General features: G+C 39.8%; 2 protein-coding genes and 1 long non-coding RNA gene across 4 annotated transcripts in view; all 3 read left to right on the plus strand.

Annotated features, from left to right (window-relative positions):
• Nucleotides 1-3,746: 3,746 nt before the first annotated feature.
• On the plus strand, nucleotides 3,747-5,982 carry LOC106937978 (achaete-scute homolog 1b-like). Its single transcript, XM_015019761.1, has one exon. The coding sequence runs from the start codon at nucleotides 4,618-4,620 to the stop codon at nucleotides 5,218-5,220; it is 603 nt and encodes a 200-aa protein (XP_014875247.1). The 5' UTR covers nucleotides 3,747-4,617; the 3' UTR covers nucleotides 5,221-5,982.
• Nucleotides 5,983-12,563: 6,581 nt separating this feature from the next.
• The window catches only part of LOC106937977 (uncharacterized), a 9,348-nt gene continuing 5,319 nt past the window's right edge, over nucleotides 12,564-16,592 (plus strand). The window contains exon 1 of the long non-coding RNA XR_001422503.1: nucleotides 12,564-12,632. This is a non-coding gene — a long non-coding RNA (uncharacterized LOC106937977). The remainder of the gene's footprint in view (nucleotides 12,633-16,592) is intronic.
• Nucleotides 12,777-16,586, plus strand: LOC106937976 (N-lysine methyltransferase SETD8-A-like). 2 transcript variants are annotated; one of them, XM_015019759.1, is made up of 6 exons: nucleotides 12,777-14,188; nucleotides 14,996-15,233; nucleotides 15,320-15,482; nucleotides 15,573-15,765; nucleotides 16,075-16,146; nucleotides 16,318-16,586. In XM_015019759.1, the coding sequence occupies exons 2-6, from the start codon at nucleotides 15,128-15,130 to the stop codon at nucleotides 16,420-16,422; spliced, it is 639 nt and encodes a 212-aa protein (XP_014875245.1). In that variant the 5' UTR covers nucleotides 12,777-14,188; nucleotides 14,996-15,127; the 3' UTR covers nucleotides 16,423-16,586. The 2 variants fall into 2 exon arrangements, with proteins under 2 accessions (XP_014875245.1, XP_014875246.1); XM_015019760.1 differs by having other exon boundaries at nucleotides 15,320-15,367; nucleotides 15,584-15,765.

Below are 16,592 nucleotides of genomic sequence, written 5' to 3' on the forward strand. Positions count from 1 at the left end.
AATTTCATCACAGCATAGTACTGCTTCTTTTTTGCTCTGTATTCCACAACTCAAGCACAGAAATGGGGAAAAGGTCAAACGTCAGGTTCCTTTGTCCTGAAAGTCGCCACTGCGACTCCGCTTCGTCTCATTATTTTGCATCCGAGGGGAAACACCTTCCTCTATGTATCATTTGTGTCCTGAACACAAGCCGCGTTAGAGAAGATATTTCCACCTCACCGTGTAAGGACTAGAGTTCTCAGACGTGCAAATAGACTAGAAATGTGTCAGGAATAGGGAAGCGATACAAACTCTATAAAGGAACACTTCCATTTTTCTGGTCATAGGAAATAATATGCACGCTATTCAAACAGCCCCTCCAAGAGGAGAAAAGCCCCCAGTGGAGTCGTGGAACATTGTTATAAGATCCAACTTCCACATAATGCTAAGTTATTATGCATGCACAATGTTAACACAGTGGAATACAAATGTATTGAATTTTTCTACATTTTGTCACATTACAATCGAAAATGCCAATGCCAGATTGAGCATAATTGTGAAAATGATATCTGTTTTACTTTATTGAAAGACAGCTCTGGCTTCATTTGGAAGGAAACCATGAACTTTAATGTTCAAGTCTAACGTCTGTCCAGTCTCGAGCCTTTTGTAGACTCTCACAGGTTTTCTTCCAGGGTTTTTCCTTTCTTTAACTTTATCCATTGTCACATTCAGTTTGACCAGGTTCTCTTGCACTGCTGAATAAAAGGAATCCCAGAGTATAATGCTGCCATCACTATGTTTTACTGTGGCAATGATGGTGTGTACAATCTGTCACAAAGACCATTTCGCATGCAGGTCAACAAGTTTAACTTTGCTCTCATCTGACCAGAGCACATTCTTTTACAAGTTTTCTGTGCCCTCTGTGTGGCTTGTGGCAAACTGCTTTACTCTCCATTTTTTTTTAATGATGATTGAGCATTGATTCATGAGAGAATCAAAACTATACAAGTTGTTTTGCAATCCAGATTAGCTTCAAACATCTCCACAACTTTCTTTCTAAGCTCCCTGCTGTGTTCCTTGGCCTTTTTGATGCCATTTATTCTCAAATTTGCTCTTAAACTAGTGAGTTTAGAGTGCATTTAATGGTTGAGGCTAATTTTGCAACACCAATTTCTTTGTCTTTTGCTATAGAAAGTACAATTGGACCAGTTCTTTTGTGAGGGGTTTTATATCTCACTTTCTGTAATCCCAGGCATAGTAGACGTTCCCTCATAGTGAGCCTTATTTTCCTTGACGTCTCTTCCTAGTCAGTGACTAATCTGTGGCCACATGCTTGGCCATGCAGGATGATGGATTCATCCAGAGCTGTTAGATGTTAGAGCTTCATTAGACAATTTATATCAGCTGGTGTTAAATGATCAACTGAATCCAACTTTATTATATTATAATTTGGGTGTAATATAATCTGTGCAACACAGTTTTAATCTGCACATGTTTGGGTTGGGCTGATGATTTTGACAGTTTTGAATTTCATTGACAGGATTTGATTTTGTATCTGAATATGAACTGAAACTGCTTGTACGCTTCGATGACATTTGATGTGAATTAGCACCATCTAAATAAACTAATCCTTTAAGCAGTATGTTGATTTAAGATGGCTTACATGGTGCCAAAACCATACACGGAAGTTAGTTCTGAGAGGACAAACTTTCATTGTGCAGCTGCAGTCAGTTGTAAGTCTTTCACTGTTTTAAGGGGATTTTTACAGGGAATTCTTAAAACACTCATTCTTCATTCATTCCTCTTCTAATATTGGCTCTGTCTTCATCTATCAGGTGCAGATTCCCCACTCAGCCACGCAATCTCAGTCAGCCAATCTCCGACCTGCATGTGAGTCTATGAAACTGTGTGAACACATTGTTCACCAACTGTTGGGAAGACTTGAGTTTAAAACAATTCCTGTAAACAGACACACCTTTACCTGTACCTACTAGGCTGGCAGGCTTCATGAGTCTATTTTTGGACAGAAGTGAAACTAAGCTGTACTTGTTGTGATGGAAAATATGTCACATGGTGTCGTATTACAGTTTAAAAAGATAGGAACAACCGTTTCTTAAAACACTGGAATGTTGCTCCAAGAAGACACAGCGAAGATCACAGGTGTGAAAAGCAAACATTCAATTAAAAGTACAACTGACATTTTAACTAAGAAATTCACACCTTCTAGTAGCTTAATAAGATTTGTAAGGCTTGTCATAGTCAAATTTAAAATTTAACTTGCAAAGGAATAACAATATTCAGTTTCATTTGGCTCTCTTGTGATCAGGATATTCAATTAAATGGCAGAAGAGATACCACAAGACCAACACTAACAGCTGAGTAACAGAGATCGCTAGAGAGTTCCTTAAGTGCCCCCTACTGGTGACAAGGAGAGGGAAAACTCCTTCAACACTTGATATATACAAAATTATGGCATTTGAAAGGTAAAAACGAGGGTGGCGGATGGTCGGGTATACCACGGATGTACCCGACCACCCCGGATACAGCCATTTTATTACCATGGCTTTGAAAGAGTTGAAAGCCCAGAGATTTTTTAATGTTTTCTTTCAAAAATGCTTTTTAATACCTTTGAGTAATGTATCTGTATACATATGTATATGTATGTTGCTGGAAATAATAGTTTAATTATGCAAGTTTTAATGATGTTTAACTTAGCACATGTTGAAATATAAGTTTGATCGTGATTGTTTTGAGTAGGCTTCAATTTGGGTTAGATTTAGACTTATGGTTTAATATATAACTTAATCAGTAGAACAATTAGTTCTTAGATATAAATCTCACATTTTGATTAGAATTAGTCTATGTAGTAGAGTTTTTCATATTATATTACATTCTTAAAAGTGCATAAGTCATATATTCATCTGATAAACATTTTAGGTCATTATAACCAAAGAAGTAGAACAACTAAACAGAAAATATTGAGTGTAATAGATGTTTTAGTATTGAAATTGCTCATGTCTGTTTAATATGAATTTGAAGATATTATATGAAACACGTGCTAATTTTTATCATCAAAATCTGCTGTTTAATGCACTGGGTCAGAGGAGCTCTGTTGTGGAGTCGGGAACCAGTTTTAAGCAGTTTGAAAGGATGGAAAAACCACGGACAGTTGATAAACTTCGGTCCTGTGTTCTAAATGTTTCCGTATGAAATAAGCACATCTATTGTTCATACCCTGGAAAAGTACACGGGGAGGATGGCTTGGACAGCGGATAGATTCATCCCTTGACCTTAGTAACACCTGCATGGTCTCTGGTGTGCAAACAGCAGCCCATCTTTGCGGGCTGTATGCAACCACCACACTTTGAGATTCATGGGTCTACAATTCATTTCACTTCGAATTGGATTATAATGTGTAATGTCTCTTTCAATCCACCAGAGGGTGTCAGAGACACATTTTTATTTCTTGCCTGTAGAGCTGTAGCGCTTTCATGCTGACTTCCTACAGTGATTTTTTGCGCCAAAGACTTTTAAGCATAAACAACAGGTTTCTTGGTTGTTGTACGACGACACATGAAGAGTAAACAAACAAACAAACAAACAAAACAATAATTAGGGAATGGACACATTTTAAAGTCAAGCGAGGAAATCTTGCAGATTATTTTTTCGCCCTTCGACTGTCCAGTGAAACGTGGTGCTGAAATTCCACATCTGTGAGACCGGACTTAAGAACTGGTTTTTTTTTTTTTTTTTTTTTTTTTTTTTTCGAAAACGTTTTTACAGCTTTTTTGAATCCAGCTGGACTTGCTTTGAATAGAGAGGTCACGGCTTTATTTGATCTACACACAGTGAATTTGATGTTTTGACGAACTTCTCCTCATACTAGCTTCGTCACCTTATTATTTTCTGCTTTTTTGAGACACGCTTGCAACTTATTTTCTCTTTGCAAATTTGTCGCCTAGATACGACAGTGAGCGTCCTTGGTATTTACGATTGTAAATAGCTTCAGGAGAAAGATGGTCGAGGCTGGGGAGGTGGCGGCGTCGGTGGTGGTGGTGGGGGTGGAGGCACTGATAATTTGAAGACGTGCCAGAGTTACAATGTTGGATTCAAAAGGCATTTCAAAGAACCGAACTATGCACTTTTTCCCTTTATTCCCCACTCTTTTTCTTCTGTCTGTATTTTTTCCTCCCTTTCTTTCTTTTCGCACGGTTGCAGGCCGTTTGAATCGACCAATGGGCCTTCAAGTTGGAGACATTGGAATGTAAATGAGCCCAGCGCGTGCTCCCGGCGCAGTGAAAGCTCGGGATTGTTTATTGAGCTCCCTGAGCCACGCGCCTGGCCCGAGGGGGAGTCGGGCTTGCTGGAGAATCACACAGCGGGGGCGGGGCATCGCCACGAAAAGCGTGCGTCTCCCCAAAAAGAGGGGTGTGGGTGGGGTGCGTGCTGGGGCGCGTGTTGAAAAAGAGGAGTGCTGCCAAAGTTTGGGTCAGATCGGCTCGTGGAGTGTAAGCAGTCAAGAGAGAGTTGGACGAGAGTTAGCCACACGGTCCCCACGCGAAGGACACGAGAGCTGAACACTGCCAAACCCACTCACTTACTCTCTGAATTCATCACGTTAGAAGCTCTGTCAGCGAGATGGAAACTGCGACCATCACCACCACGCAGACGGCATTCACCTTCGGACGTGCCACCATCAGTCTGCACGCACCGGCCCAGGACGCAGCGGGACCCGCAGCGCACCCGAACGCCAGCGCGGCAGTCGCCTTCCAGAGCAAAACCAAGGTGCTGAAGAGACAGCGCTCCAGCTCCCCGGAGCTGCTGCGCTGCAAGCGGCGCCTGAGCTTCAACGGCCTCGGCTACTCCATTCCACAACAGCAACCCGTGGCCGTGGCCCGGCGGAACGAGAGGGAGCGGAACCGGGTCAAGCAGGTCAACATGGGCTTCCAGACGCTGCGTCAGCACGTGCCGAACGGCGCCGCTAACAAGAAGATGAGCAAAGTGGAGACGCTCAGGTCCGCGGTGGAGTACATCAGGGCTCTGCAGCAGCTCCTCGACGAGCACGACGCAGTCTCAGCCGCGTTCCAGTGCGGGCTGCCGTCCCCGACGCTCTCCAACAGCTACTCCGCCGACCCGGAGTCACCTCACTCCACCTACTCATCAGACGAAGGCGGCTACGAGCCCCTGAGCTCAGAGGAGCAGGAACTGTTGGACTTTACAACCTGGTTTGACAGATACTGACGCCGCCAGCGCCGCAATCAAACTCTTTTGGCAATGAATCGGACTTCTCGCAAGAAGTGCTGACACAGCTTTCTGCAGCCTGCGCGCTGTGCTTGCAGGTGATTTGTATCCCTTGAAGCTTCTGAGGGAGCAAAGCAATAGTGAGAAAGTGAGAGAGGAAGCATCCTGTCGCAGATAAATAGCGGCCACCTTCCCTCCCTCCTCCACCCCCTGAAAGAAAGAGAGGAGCTGGACTCACACTGGCGCGTGAAAAATGTTGACGCTCTGTTTGATTAAGTGCAATTAAGCTGCGACGCAGCAGGATAAGTGCAGAAACGGTGCTGAAATTCCTGCAGGAAACACGGACTGCCTTCCTCACCTGCTGCACTTTTTTTTTCCTCCTGGAAGATGACGCGTCAACGGACTTTTTCTCAGTTATGACGTAGTACTTTACATTTCGTAACACTGTAACATAGGACAAAATGTTTTAACACGGAGACATTATTTTTGTACAATGAGCCAAACAGAAATGTTATTACTGCCACTTTTTTTTTTTTTTTTTTCTGACGGCGTTGTTGCCCTGAGAAGCAGCTGTCAGGTATGGCATGTGTGACGCGTATGACTACCTGTGACCGATTGTAGTGTTTTTCTTGTTTTTGATAGAGAACCTTTATTGATGTATGCACTTGTTTCTCGTAGTCGAAAATGTAAATATTCGATTTTAACAGATATATTTTGTGTAAACAAGTTTTTTTTTTAAATAAATAAAGTTAAACCTATTTATATTATGCCTTTGCAGTGTGCTGGTTATTCACTTTATCTTGGGTGTGTGTGTGTGTGTGTGTGTGTGTGTGAAGTAGAGAGAGGGGGCCACAAGTGTGCTGGACGGTAATTGAGCAAACTATAGGGAGCTTCTCCTCTATTCAAAGCCCCATGCGTGACCTTTTCCCGACTTGGTTGTGCACACGGGGAAAATTGCGCAGCTGGGTGAGCACTCAATAACCATTATTGACGCGCACCTTCCACGGCGCTTTGTGCGCATTCAAGGCGGGGAGATTAATATTACGTTTCATGCATCGTATTGTTTTCTTTTGCATACACCAATAATAGCTCGGAGTGCCTGGGGCGGAGGGAGAGGATGGAGAGGCGTAGGTGGGGGCTGCAATTCATTTCACTCAAAGGGCATATAGACACTTTGAAATATAGCTCGGGGAAAGTCAGCGAGACAATAAGGCGGGTCAAAATTCTTATTGCCCGATTGAGATCAATCTAAATAAAACCTGGGGTTGTAAGGCTGCTTGTATCCCCGACTGTGTTTTTCACGGAGCACACAAGCCAATCAAGAAGCCCGTCTCCTACCAAAATGGGGAGCACAACACCCCATTGTGAGCGCCATTGTGCGTGGCTTTTGCGCCTCATTATGCGAATTATGGAAGATCTTCTGTTGTAAACAAACACCCGAAGCTTAATTCAGGGAGGCAGAAATGGAATGAAAGAGGATTCATTTCACCTGGATATGGCAAGTCGTTGAAAGTGTAATATTTGTTACTTCTTATAACTTTGACTGAATATCTCAAATTACGGTGGAACTGATGGAATAACTTTTAATGTTAAAATGAATCTCATGGTTATGAAAAACATTAACTCGGAATCTCATATGACTGTAAAATCAGAGTTATGATAATGGAGGATATCTGTTATCAGCTTGAAATGACAAAATATGACTGGAACTAAACCTAGGAATTTGCATGTCATAATTATGATTGTGGCAGTCAAAAGTGTTACTTTAAATGTAAAAAGTTTCCTAAAGTTTAAACATGAGTTTGGAATTGAAATGATGAGTTAAATGTTGTAATTGAGTTTGCATATCATTAAGAGTGCACAAGTCAAAGCCAGAATTGTTGCTTTGAATCCCGTATTGTGACTTTAATAATCAGAAATTTGACTTTGAATCTATTATTTGTGAGGTAAAGGGTCACAATTGTGACTTGAAATCTCCCAAATCTTATGTGTATATATATATATACATATATATATATATGTGTATATATATATATATATATATTAGAAGTCAAATTATGACCTTTAATTTAATAATTCTTACTTCAACTCATACTGATTCATCTCAAAATCAAAATCATGTGTTCAAATTTTAAATGTAGCTTTGCATCTCGTAATTATAACATTGAATGTCAAATTTATTTCTTTGAGTCTTGCGACTTTGAAACCTAAAATAATTAGTATCTTACAAATGTGGATTTGTATTTCGAAAACATAACCTAAGATAATCAGATCATAATGATGTATCTTATATTTATTACTTTTAACCTCATGTCCAGTTGTATTTTTATTTCAAGGGGTGGAAATGGGCTTTTCCACATAGATCTTTTTGAGGGAAAAGGTGGAACCAGACATCATGTCTGATTTGGGTCCAATGAAACTTTTTTTTTTATAAACTAAAACAAAAAAAGTTTCCTCTGCTTCTTCTCCTTCTCCTTCTCCAAAGCAGACTGGAAGACAAACCCAACAGCCTGCAGGTGTGAGACACGTGCCCTGCGTTCAGTGACAAAGCCTCTCGCGCTCCTATTGGCTCACGGCTCGCGCATGTGAGGCCTGTCAGGTGGAAGCAGCGACAGAATCAAACAAGTGATAGATGACATTAATTACCCTCTCCATTATAACCTTTAACGCCACAGAGGCTCAAAAAGACGAATCAATGCGAGGCGCAGAAGAACCCCCGCTAGTCCACTATTGTTGGCTCGAAATGCGGTTTCTTACGCGGTCCAGTGTCAGGCAGAGGCCACGGCACCAAGCGAAAATAAGAGCTTTTCCCTCGTCCCGTTTGGATGGATATTCTATTCTTTCCTCGAGGAGCTGAGGGGGGAAATGATTTATCCATGTCAGCTTGTGCATGGGTCATTTTCACCTCCACAATATATAAGGGTCGCTTTAATTTTAGCTCGACATCAATCACCAGCTGTTCCTGACTGTTTTCTTGCGCAATAGAGCTGACGCATGAGTAAACAGGAGTGCTGATTGGTCATCTGTTGCAACTACCAGAATGGTGAGATGGGTTTCCGTTCATTGGGAGTTCTTTGGAGTACTGTTTGAGGCGAAATCCTGCGGCAATCCATGCTTACCAAAACCTCTTCTAAATCCTTTTCATCTAAATTTGTTTATCTTTGCCAAGACCTGAAATATTCTGAAATATTGGATCACTTTTATTGAGTTGTGCTTCACTTAATCATCCTTTGTTAAGTAAATGTGTGCTTTTCTTTAAGTTTTTCTCCTTTAGTCAAAATTAAAACACAAACTTCAGTTTATTTTATTGGGAAGTCATGAGCTAGATCAACACAAAGTAGCACAGAAAGCCACTATTAAAAGATGAAGTCCTACAGTAGGAGCTCTTCTTTAAACAAAGCCAAATTTTAACAGGCATCATTACAGACAAAAAAAGAGAAAGAGATAAAAACTATAGATGAACATTACCTTGAACACATCATTCCCAGAGCTTAACATGGAGGTGACAGCATCATCCTGTGGGGGGCTTTTCTTCAGCAATGATTTTGAACCTAGTCAGAGGTGACAAGGCCGTGGAGGGAGTCAAATAAAGGGCAATGCCACCAAGCACTGAAAAGGCCATTCACTCATTCATTTAAGGCAAGTGTCCAGTAGTAGAAAAAGTCATAAAACATGCATGACAGTGGATCCCGAGGATCAGGGACACAAAGTCCAGATCTATAAATTCAACTGAGAATCTGTGGCAAGGCTTAAAAATTGATGTTTGTAGAAACTTTATCTGATCTGACCAAGCATTGGGGTATCTTACAGAGAACAATGGACAAAGTTTAGATTCTATGAAATATGAAAACCAGAAAAGTTTTTTGGCATATCTCAAAAAAAAAAAATAAAAAATCAACTGCAATTTCCACAAAACGAAGTTCTACAAAGCATTTAAAATGGAGTGGAAGCAGAAAACAAATGCATGCCACACATTTCAGACTTTGTTTCTTTATGATAAATTTTGAAAACTACATACTGGTAATGTTCAGTCAGTACATAGTTTGATTGAACTTTTTAAAAGATTTTTTTTAAACTTCTGTTTGTAGAGAGACAAATCTTAGAGCCAGCATCCAGTATATTTACTTTTTATTGTGATAAATGATAACATACTCTTTTATATAAAAAAAAATCTGAAAATATGAGTTTGATCATTGGCTGTGAAACCGATTTAACTGCACCGAACAAAAATATAAACACAAGACTTTTTTTTTTTGTCATATTGGGGGTGGAGAGGTCAGAAGAAATTAACCCTAATGAAAAAATTTATTATTTTTTTTTTGTTTGGGGAGGACAGGCAAAGATTTTCAATCCAAGCATATATGATAATAAATAATAAATGTCTTGGGTTTATACTTTTAAAACAAAGAAACTGAAGATGGAACATGAAAGTGAATCAGACCCTGTGCAAAAACGAGGTCCTGTGCAGCCTTGAGCGCAGCGTTAATGTTTAAGCAGAAGCTCCACATGAGTTTATCTTTAACACAGACAGAGAGCATGCTGAACTGATGTAGCTGTCTCATTTATCCCACCACCACCCACTTACCTTCTACACCGAGCCCCCTCTCAAAACACATACACACACAGCAGCTGGATAAGAGACAAGCTGCAATGTCCTTGTTTTCCCTCTGCAAGCGTCGGTTCTTTCCAGGTACTCCAGTTTCCTCCCAAAGTCCACAAACATCATTGCTAAACTACCTGGTCTCTCTAAATTGCTCTTACGTGAAACTTCTTATAAAGAAGTCAAGGATTGTGCCTTGTCTATCTCATTTCCTTATATCTCTCTGATATTTTTTTATGATTAAAATTTATAATAGTTGTATGCCTGAGCCTGCAGGTCTTTCTGGGTTTTGAAAACATAGGTTATGCTTGATATTTGAAGCTTTTCCATGTGTCGTGTATTTTCAGTATAAATAAGCTGTTTTGTGAAGGCCTCAGAGGTTTGTTAGAAATCTTGGGAAACAAACAGCATCACAAAGAAGAAAGAACACAGCAGACCTCAGCAATAGAAATGTGGGGAAATTTGGAGCAAGACTAGCTTAATAAAACAACATCTGGAGACACAACTCAGACTCTACCAAGTCATGTTGATCAATGAGCACCAAATGGTGGGCCAGATGTGAGCTGTCCATGTGAGTGCTACTAGCAGTTTACCACAAGAGATGCTCTTCCTGAAGTCTGAGCGAGGTGTGACTGAGAAATAAATGCATGCCGCACTTTCCAGGTTATCATTCATGAATACATTTGAAAGCCATCCATCATTCCCTTCCATTTAATAACTATGTGATGCATTGTGTTGATTTATCACATAAAAAAAACAGTAAAATAAATTGAAGCTTGTGGTTATAATGAAAAAATGAAGTAAATATGTGTATTCTTTCAGCCAGTGCATTTACTGCACAAATACCTTTATATAATTCTAGGACAGGCTTTTAAACTGGTGCACAACTTGTCAGAAGAAAAAGTGGAATCTGTTTTCCAAAAGATCTTTTCCATTGCAAAAGTTTTTCCATGACATTTTATTTCAGAAATTCCCACAATCTAGCAATCAGGTCACCCACCCAGTGTTTCTGAAACATTCCACCAACTCCGACTTTTAGCAAACCAGTTCCCGGCATGCAGCTGCCAAGTCACTTTAACATTCTGACAAAAAAGTCAACTCGCGATTTTCTTCTATCTCTCCTAAAGAAGAAATCTTTTCCTTTTTAACAGAAGACCAAAAAAGAAAGAAAGAAAGAAAAAAAAAGCAATTCTAAATGCGTGCAGCCAGGCACTTTTAACTGACACCTCTCTGAGTGAGTGAATAGGCCTTAAACTTCAGATGACCCAGTAGAAGAAGAACCAAGCTTGGGCTTGAAGGATGGAAGGATGGAAGAGGTGGGGATGTGTGGCTGGGTGGAGGTGGCGGGGCAGTTATTTGCATGGCCCATTGTGCTGCACAAGTTTGGGTGCTTTTTTTTTTGGCTTGGGCCCTTTTGGCCATTTACTTCCACTCTGGCTGGCTGTGGCGAGCTGTGAATAGTCTCTGCTTGGAGGAGACACAAAGGCGCTTTTGTGCTACGGCCGCACCATATTCATCATGTAATGCCTGTAAGACAAATCTGATTGGACGTCTCTGTCACTTTGATGTGGGTCCAGAGTGCGAGTGGCCCTGAGATTGCTAACTTCACTTTCTATTGCCTATTCTGTGGCATTGATATGGGGGGTGGAGGCAAGGAGCTGGGAGTGGGGGGGAGGGGGTCAGGAGAGGTAGCTTGGGGGAGAATGAGCGAGCAGGCAGGGGGTAGTCCTCATTATTTGCAGGAGCAAATTCATAATAAATTTCCCCATTCTACACAACCGGGTCGAGATGATTGACACTACTTTACGCCAGGCTGAACAAAAGGCCTGATTTGAGCAGAATACCAAATGAATGGGGTGAGCGTGGATTCAATTCAAACAATTTTAATCTCTCCCTGTCCTCCCTTATTTCTCCTCTCCCCCTTTTCCTCACTTACCCTTTTTTTTCAGCTCCAACTCCACTGCCTCTTTTGTCGAGAGCATTCTCATTTTACAGGGTAATTCTACTCCAACGGATGTGCTAATTGTGCTGGGTTAAACTGGACGCTGGTGGACGCCTGTGATACAGAGCTTATTCTTGCCTAATGACTGTAATGATGGTTCAGAGAGACTGCAGCCTGCAGTCTGGGTGACTTGTGTAAAACTTTTTAGAGGTAGAGCTTTTTTCTTTTTTCTTCCCTCCTTTTGATTCATGCAGGCTGTTAGGGAACACAGAGCAAAGATAGGCCTCATGGGGGGGATTTAGTTAGGAAAAGTGCATCATAAAAGAAGCAATATTATTTAACAGTGGCTCAATTTGAATTCTGTCGCTGCAGGACAAACGTCACGCTTCTGTGAAGGAGTAAAACATTTTCCTGAAGTCATTAAACTTCACCTGTAAGCAGGTACGAGTTTACATCTGAGGTAAATAGGTAATCAGACTTGTGCAGCATTATCTGTACAGAGAACACAAAAAGACGGAAATTCAAATTTGTTCTCACAAGTGTGTAGATTAGTGGGAAGAAGACCTGGTACTGCAAGTTGCCGCTTTCCTCCGGTGGTTGATAGTGGAACTGCATTTTGTCTCTGCACTTTTTATTGTTATGCTTTTTATTTTCACTCCCCATAAACATTTCCACATTTTGTCATATAATGTATTTTATTGGAATTTGTGCAATAGAGCAAGCAGTGTATAATCACAAAGTGGAAGAAAATGCACAAATGTTTTCCCAATTTTTTTCCCCAAAGAAAAATCTGCAAATAAATGTGTGTGTGTGTGTATATGTGTGTGTGTGTTGGTATACATGGTTTAACCTGCCTTTTGACCTGAATACGTACTTATGTTACACAGACCTAAGGGTAATACAAGGACAATGCCGATGTCCTCATAAATCAAGGAGTGTATTTTAAATTTTGAGTATCTAAACACTTTTTCTCATAAATCTAAAGTTTTATAGGGACTATGCCGGTGTTTGCATGATGTGGACCATGTATTTGTACTTTTCAGTATATAAACAGTGTGATATCTCACTTTCTTTAATTGTCCTTTTATACCATGTGACCTGAGATTTGTGTATTCCAGTGTATAACACAGCGGCCTGATTTCAGTGTATGAATTGCACTTTTACACACATTTTTCATACACTACGCGCGCTTTTAGCCGGTCATCATCTGATTGGCTGGAAAAATCTTGTGGGTGTGTCTGATTACCAAACAGTCCCGGACGCCAAGTTTTTAAAAATTAAATCCCCATTTGAAGCCGCAACTCTCAATATGGACGTGTTGGTGGAATAACTGTGCACAGGTAAGGATAAATGGTAAATTAAAAATACATTTTGCCTGGATAGTTATTTGCAAGTAAATAAGTGCAAATGTAATGAAGAATTTTGAGCAAAATTAATTATTTTAGATTTTAATTTAGGTGACATGAAAGCTAACCAACTTATTTTGGATATTTACATCAAGTAACTTAGATATGTATACTTTTATGACTGAAAAGACTTACCTGAAGCAGTATAGTTTTTATTCCGAGTGTTTTAAAGTAAGAGACTAGCTTGCTAGGAGAGCTAGCCTTGTAGCTAGACGAAACGTGTTTGACAAGTTGACAATGTCTGGAGTAGATGGTATCTGTGTGGTACCATACCCCAAACAGGTACCACCTAGCTTTCGGTGGTAAAAGCTGGGTGATAGACTAAGGTTGTCATCATTATATTTAATGATATTGGCAAACTGCTTGCTTTATGTTAGCTATTTGCGTAGACGCTCTGCTTGTTAAGCTCGTTAAGCTTGATTGCCTTCGGTCCTGCTGAAGAGCAGCAGGAAATTAATAAGAAGTAAACACACAGGTTTCTGTGAAACTTGTTTATCTTTTAGAAAAGCACTAATGGTTGAATGTTTGAATAAATGGATGCAATAGGGCAGGTGCACCGATGGCTTTAAAGCTGTGTACTGTAATTACTTCGCTGACTTCAGCAACTTAAATGCTGAAAGTGTAAACCAGGAGTCCTCAAATTCAGGCAAATATAGGCGTCCTTCAACTTTTAAATGTGTATTTGTACCTTAATTAGCTGAATAACCTCACATACAGCCAAATTCTCCAGATTTCTGACCTCATTATTTGATTTAGGTGTGTTGAAGCAGGGATGCATTTAAAAGTTGGAGGAGATTGTACCTGGATGACTGACTAAAAGATTTAAAAGATTAACAAAATTCATTTGTGCAAAAAACTACCCTTTTTCCTTAAATTATGGCTCAAGTGTTCTTGTAAGGCTGTACTATTGGCTGAACCTCAACATATTGAACACTGATCATTGTATGAACTATTTGTAGATGGTAAAGCACTTTTTAAATCAGTGATTAAATACATTATAGTGTTGGTGTTTTATCTGAGGTATGTACAGTGGCCGACAGATGCAAATGCGCAGCAACAGAGAAAACATGCGAACAAAAAAAAGACACATGCACAAATGAAATGCAGCAAACATAAAAATAGACGCAAACAAAAAGCAAATAAAATGCAGCAAACAAAAAAGACATGCAAACAAAAAAGAATACAACCACAAATGAAATGCAGCAAATAAAAAAGAGAGACGCAAACAAAAAGAGAGACGCAAACAAAAGAAATGATGCAAACAAAAAGTGCTGAAAACCGGAAGTGCTCCAGAAGTGCTGTATTACACTTAAAATTATACAAAATGATTTTTTACAATGTTTTTAGGCTAGAATGTAAATGTATAGATCAGAAATATCTGCTCAGTTCATCAATAAATCACTTAATTACAATATTGATCTGACGTTTTTGGAGATGTCTGCTCCCGCTGCATTAACAGCCAGCTCCCCTCGCCAGCTGTCAGCTGGCCGGATGCTCCATGTTCGGCACACCGAGAGAGAACCCATGTCTCCCGGTAAATTGTTTTAAAAACTCCCGATAGTTTGCCCTATGAGTGGAGGTGAAACACAGATATTAAGCCAGGTAATAGCTGTAAAATTTTTTGGTTCACTAAAGTATTTAATTTATTCCTGAGCAAATGGGTTTGACTGATTAAAGCTAAGCCTTGCTGCATTTCATTTGTGGTTGTATTCTTTTTTGTTTCCGTCTATTTTTATGTTTGCTGCATTTAATTTGTGCGCGTGTCTTTTTTTGTTTGTTTGCATGTTTTCTCTGTTGCTGCGCATTTGCACCTGTCGGCCACCGTAGGTATGTGTCTTGCATGCATAACATGTTTCCATAGTTATAATTTAATTTTTAGCTTTAAAGCTTGTAGGAATTACAAAGAAGCCTGTAATTCCTTATTTGACTGTTATAACTTTTCATACATGCCAGTAAAACATGCAGAGGCGAAGACGCATAAAACCGAAGGAAGATGCCAAATATTATATTGATACCAAAACGGACAAAGTGGGGCTTGACGTCAAGTACATCAGTGCCTTTAAAGGTATGGGTATTTTTGGGGGGTGGTTTAATTACAGTCAAGCCTTTATACATTGTTTACTCTACTATTATTTTTGCTTTCTTCATTAGGTCGTGGTATTTTTGCCACAACCTCTTTTCAGAAAGGAGACTTTCTGTGTGAGTATCAAGGTGAACTGATAAGTAAAGAGGAATGTGAGAGGAGACAGAAAATTTACCATGACAACCTTAAAGTTTTCTTGTTTGAATTCTACTTTAATGGAAAACTCTGGTGGTGAGTATGTTTGTATCAGAAGTCTAATTAGAATGGCATATATGTAAATGAATGTGTTTATATTTAAAATGCAATGTTATATATTTGCAGTGTTGATGCAGCAAAAGAAGATGGCTCTCTTGGAAGGCTTATAAACGATGACAATATCAGCCCAAATGCCAAAATGAAGTATCTGACCGTGCAACAGAAGCCACATTTGTGTTTATTTGCAACTCGAGATATCAATCAGGGAGAAGAGATTACGTACAATTATGGGGACTCAGACTGGCCATGGCGACTCAAGGTACTAAAAAAATCAAAATTTATGAATCTTAAGACTATGTTCATTTAATATGCTAATAATGATGATTTACAACCTGAACCTTCTTTGTTTTACCATTCTTTTCACAACAATAGATGGCTGACTGTACAAGACATTGCTGTGCAAATTAACCAGTTTCCCGCAAATGTATAATAAATAATTACAGTATGATAGTATTTACGCCGTTTCCAGAATTCGAAATACTTAAGTCAACCATCAGACTATTTTCTCTGCTACATCACAGAAATTCTTCTGTGGGGAAAAATAATCAGTCTTTCTTCTTTTTCACAGGAGTTGGAGAAAGAAATGTCTCAAAGTCCTGACTGTACTCATTCAACTTCTACAACTGACAACACAGAACAGGTACAGAAGTTGGGTTTTTATTTTGACTTTACCAAACATTTTGGCTGGATTTAAAACTAGTTTCCTTTCATGGGTGTTTGCTCTCATAGAGCACCATTACTTTATTGAGGATATCTCCGTAAATAAGTCAAAGGGAATATGGTGTTGACTTGTATTTATTTTCTGTTTCAGGTCAGAGCTGAAAATGACCAGGATCAGATGACAACCAGTGTCCCAAACGAGACAGATCCAGTCCTGGATTCACTCCCCATCAATTCAGAGGTATTTTATAATTAATGTGTAGCTAAATGATGTCAGTCAGCCAACCTGTTCTACTTAAGTGTGTCTGTGTGTGCACCTGAATGCCATGTGGTTTATAAAGACATTGGTTTGTAAGGACAGTCTCATCTCATGGTTTTTAGTTTGTAAGTTCAGTGAGTGTATGTATGTTTCATGGTCAACTGCCC

The sequence above is a fragment of the Poecilia latipinna genome, unplaced genomic scaffold, assembly GCF_001443285.1.
Source record: "Poecilia latipinna isolate Pla-1442-1.1 unplaced genomic scaffold, P_latipinna-1.0 Scaffold2478, whole genome shotgun sequence".
NCBI classification, from domain to species: domain Eukaryota; kingdom Metazoa; phylum Chordata; class Actinopteri; order Cyprinodontiformes; family Poeciliidae; genus Poecilia; species Poecilia latipinna.

Coding starts and splice junctions, on each gene's coding strand:
- LOC106937978 (XM_015019761.1), top strand. CDS start 4,618: ATGGAAACTGCGACCATCACCACCACGCAGACGGCATTCACCTTCGGA.
- LOC106937976 (XM_015019759.1), top strand. CDS start 15,128: ATGCAGAGGCGAAGACGCATAAAACCGAAGGAAGATGCCAAATATTAT. Junction 15,483..15,572: donor TTTAATGGAAAACTCTGGTG/GTGAGTATGTTT, acceptor ATATATTTGCAG/TGTTGATGCAGCAAAAGAAG. Junction 16,147..16,317: donor CAACTGACAACACAGAACAG/GTACAGAAGTTG, acceptor TTTCTGTTTCAG/GTCAGAGCTGAAAATGACCA.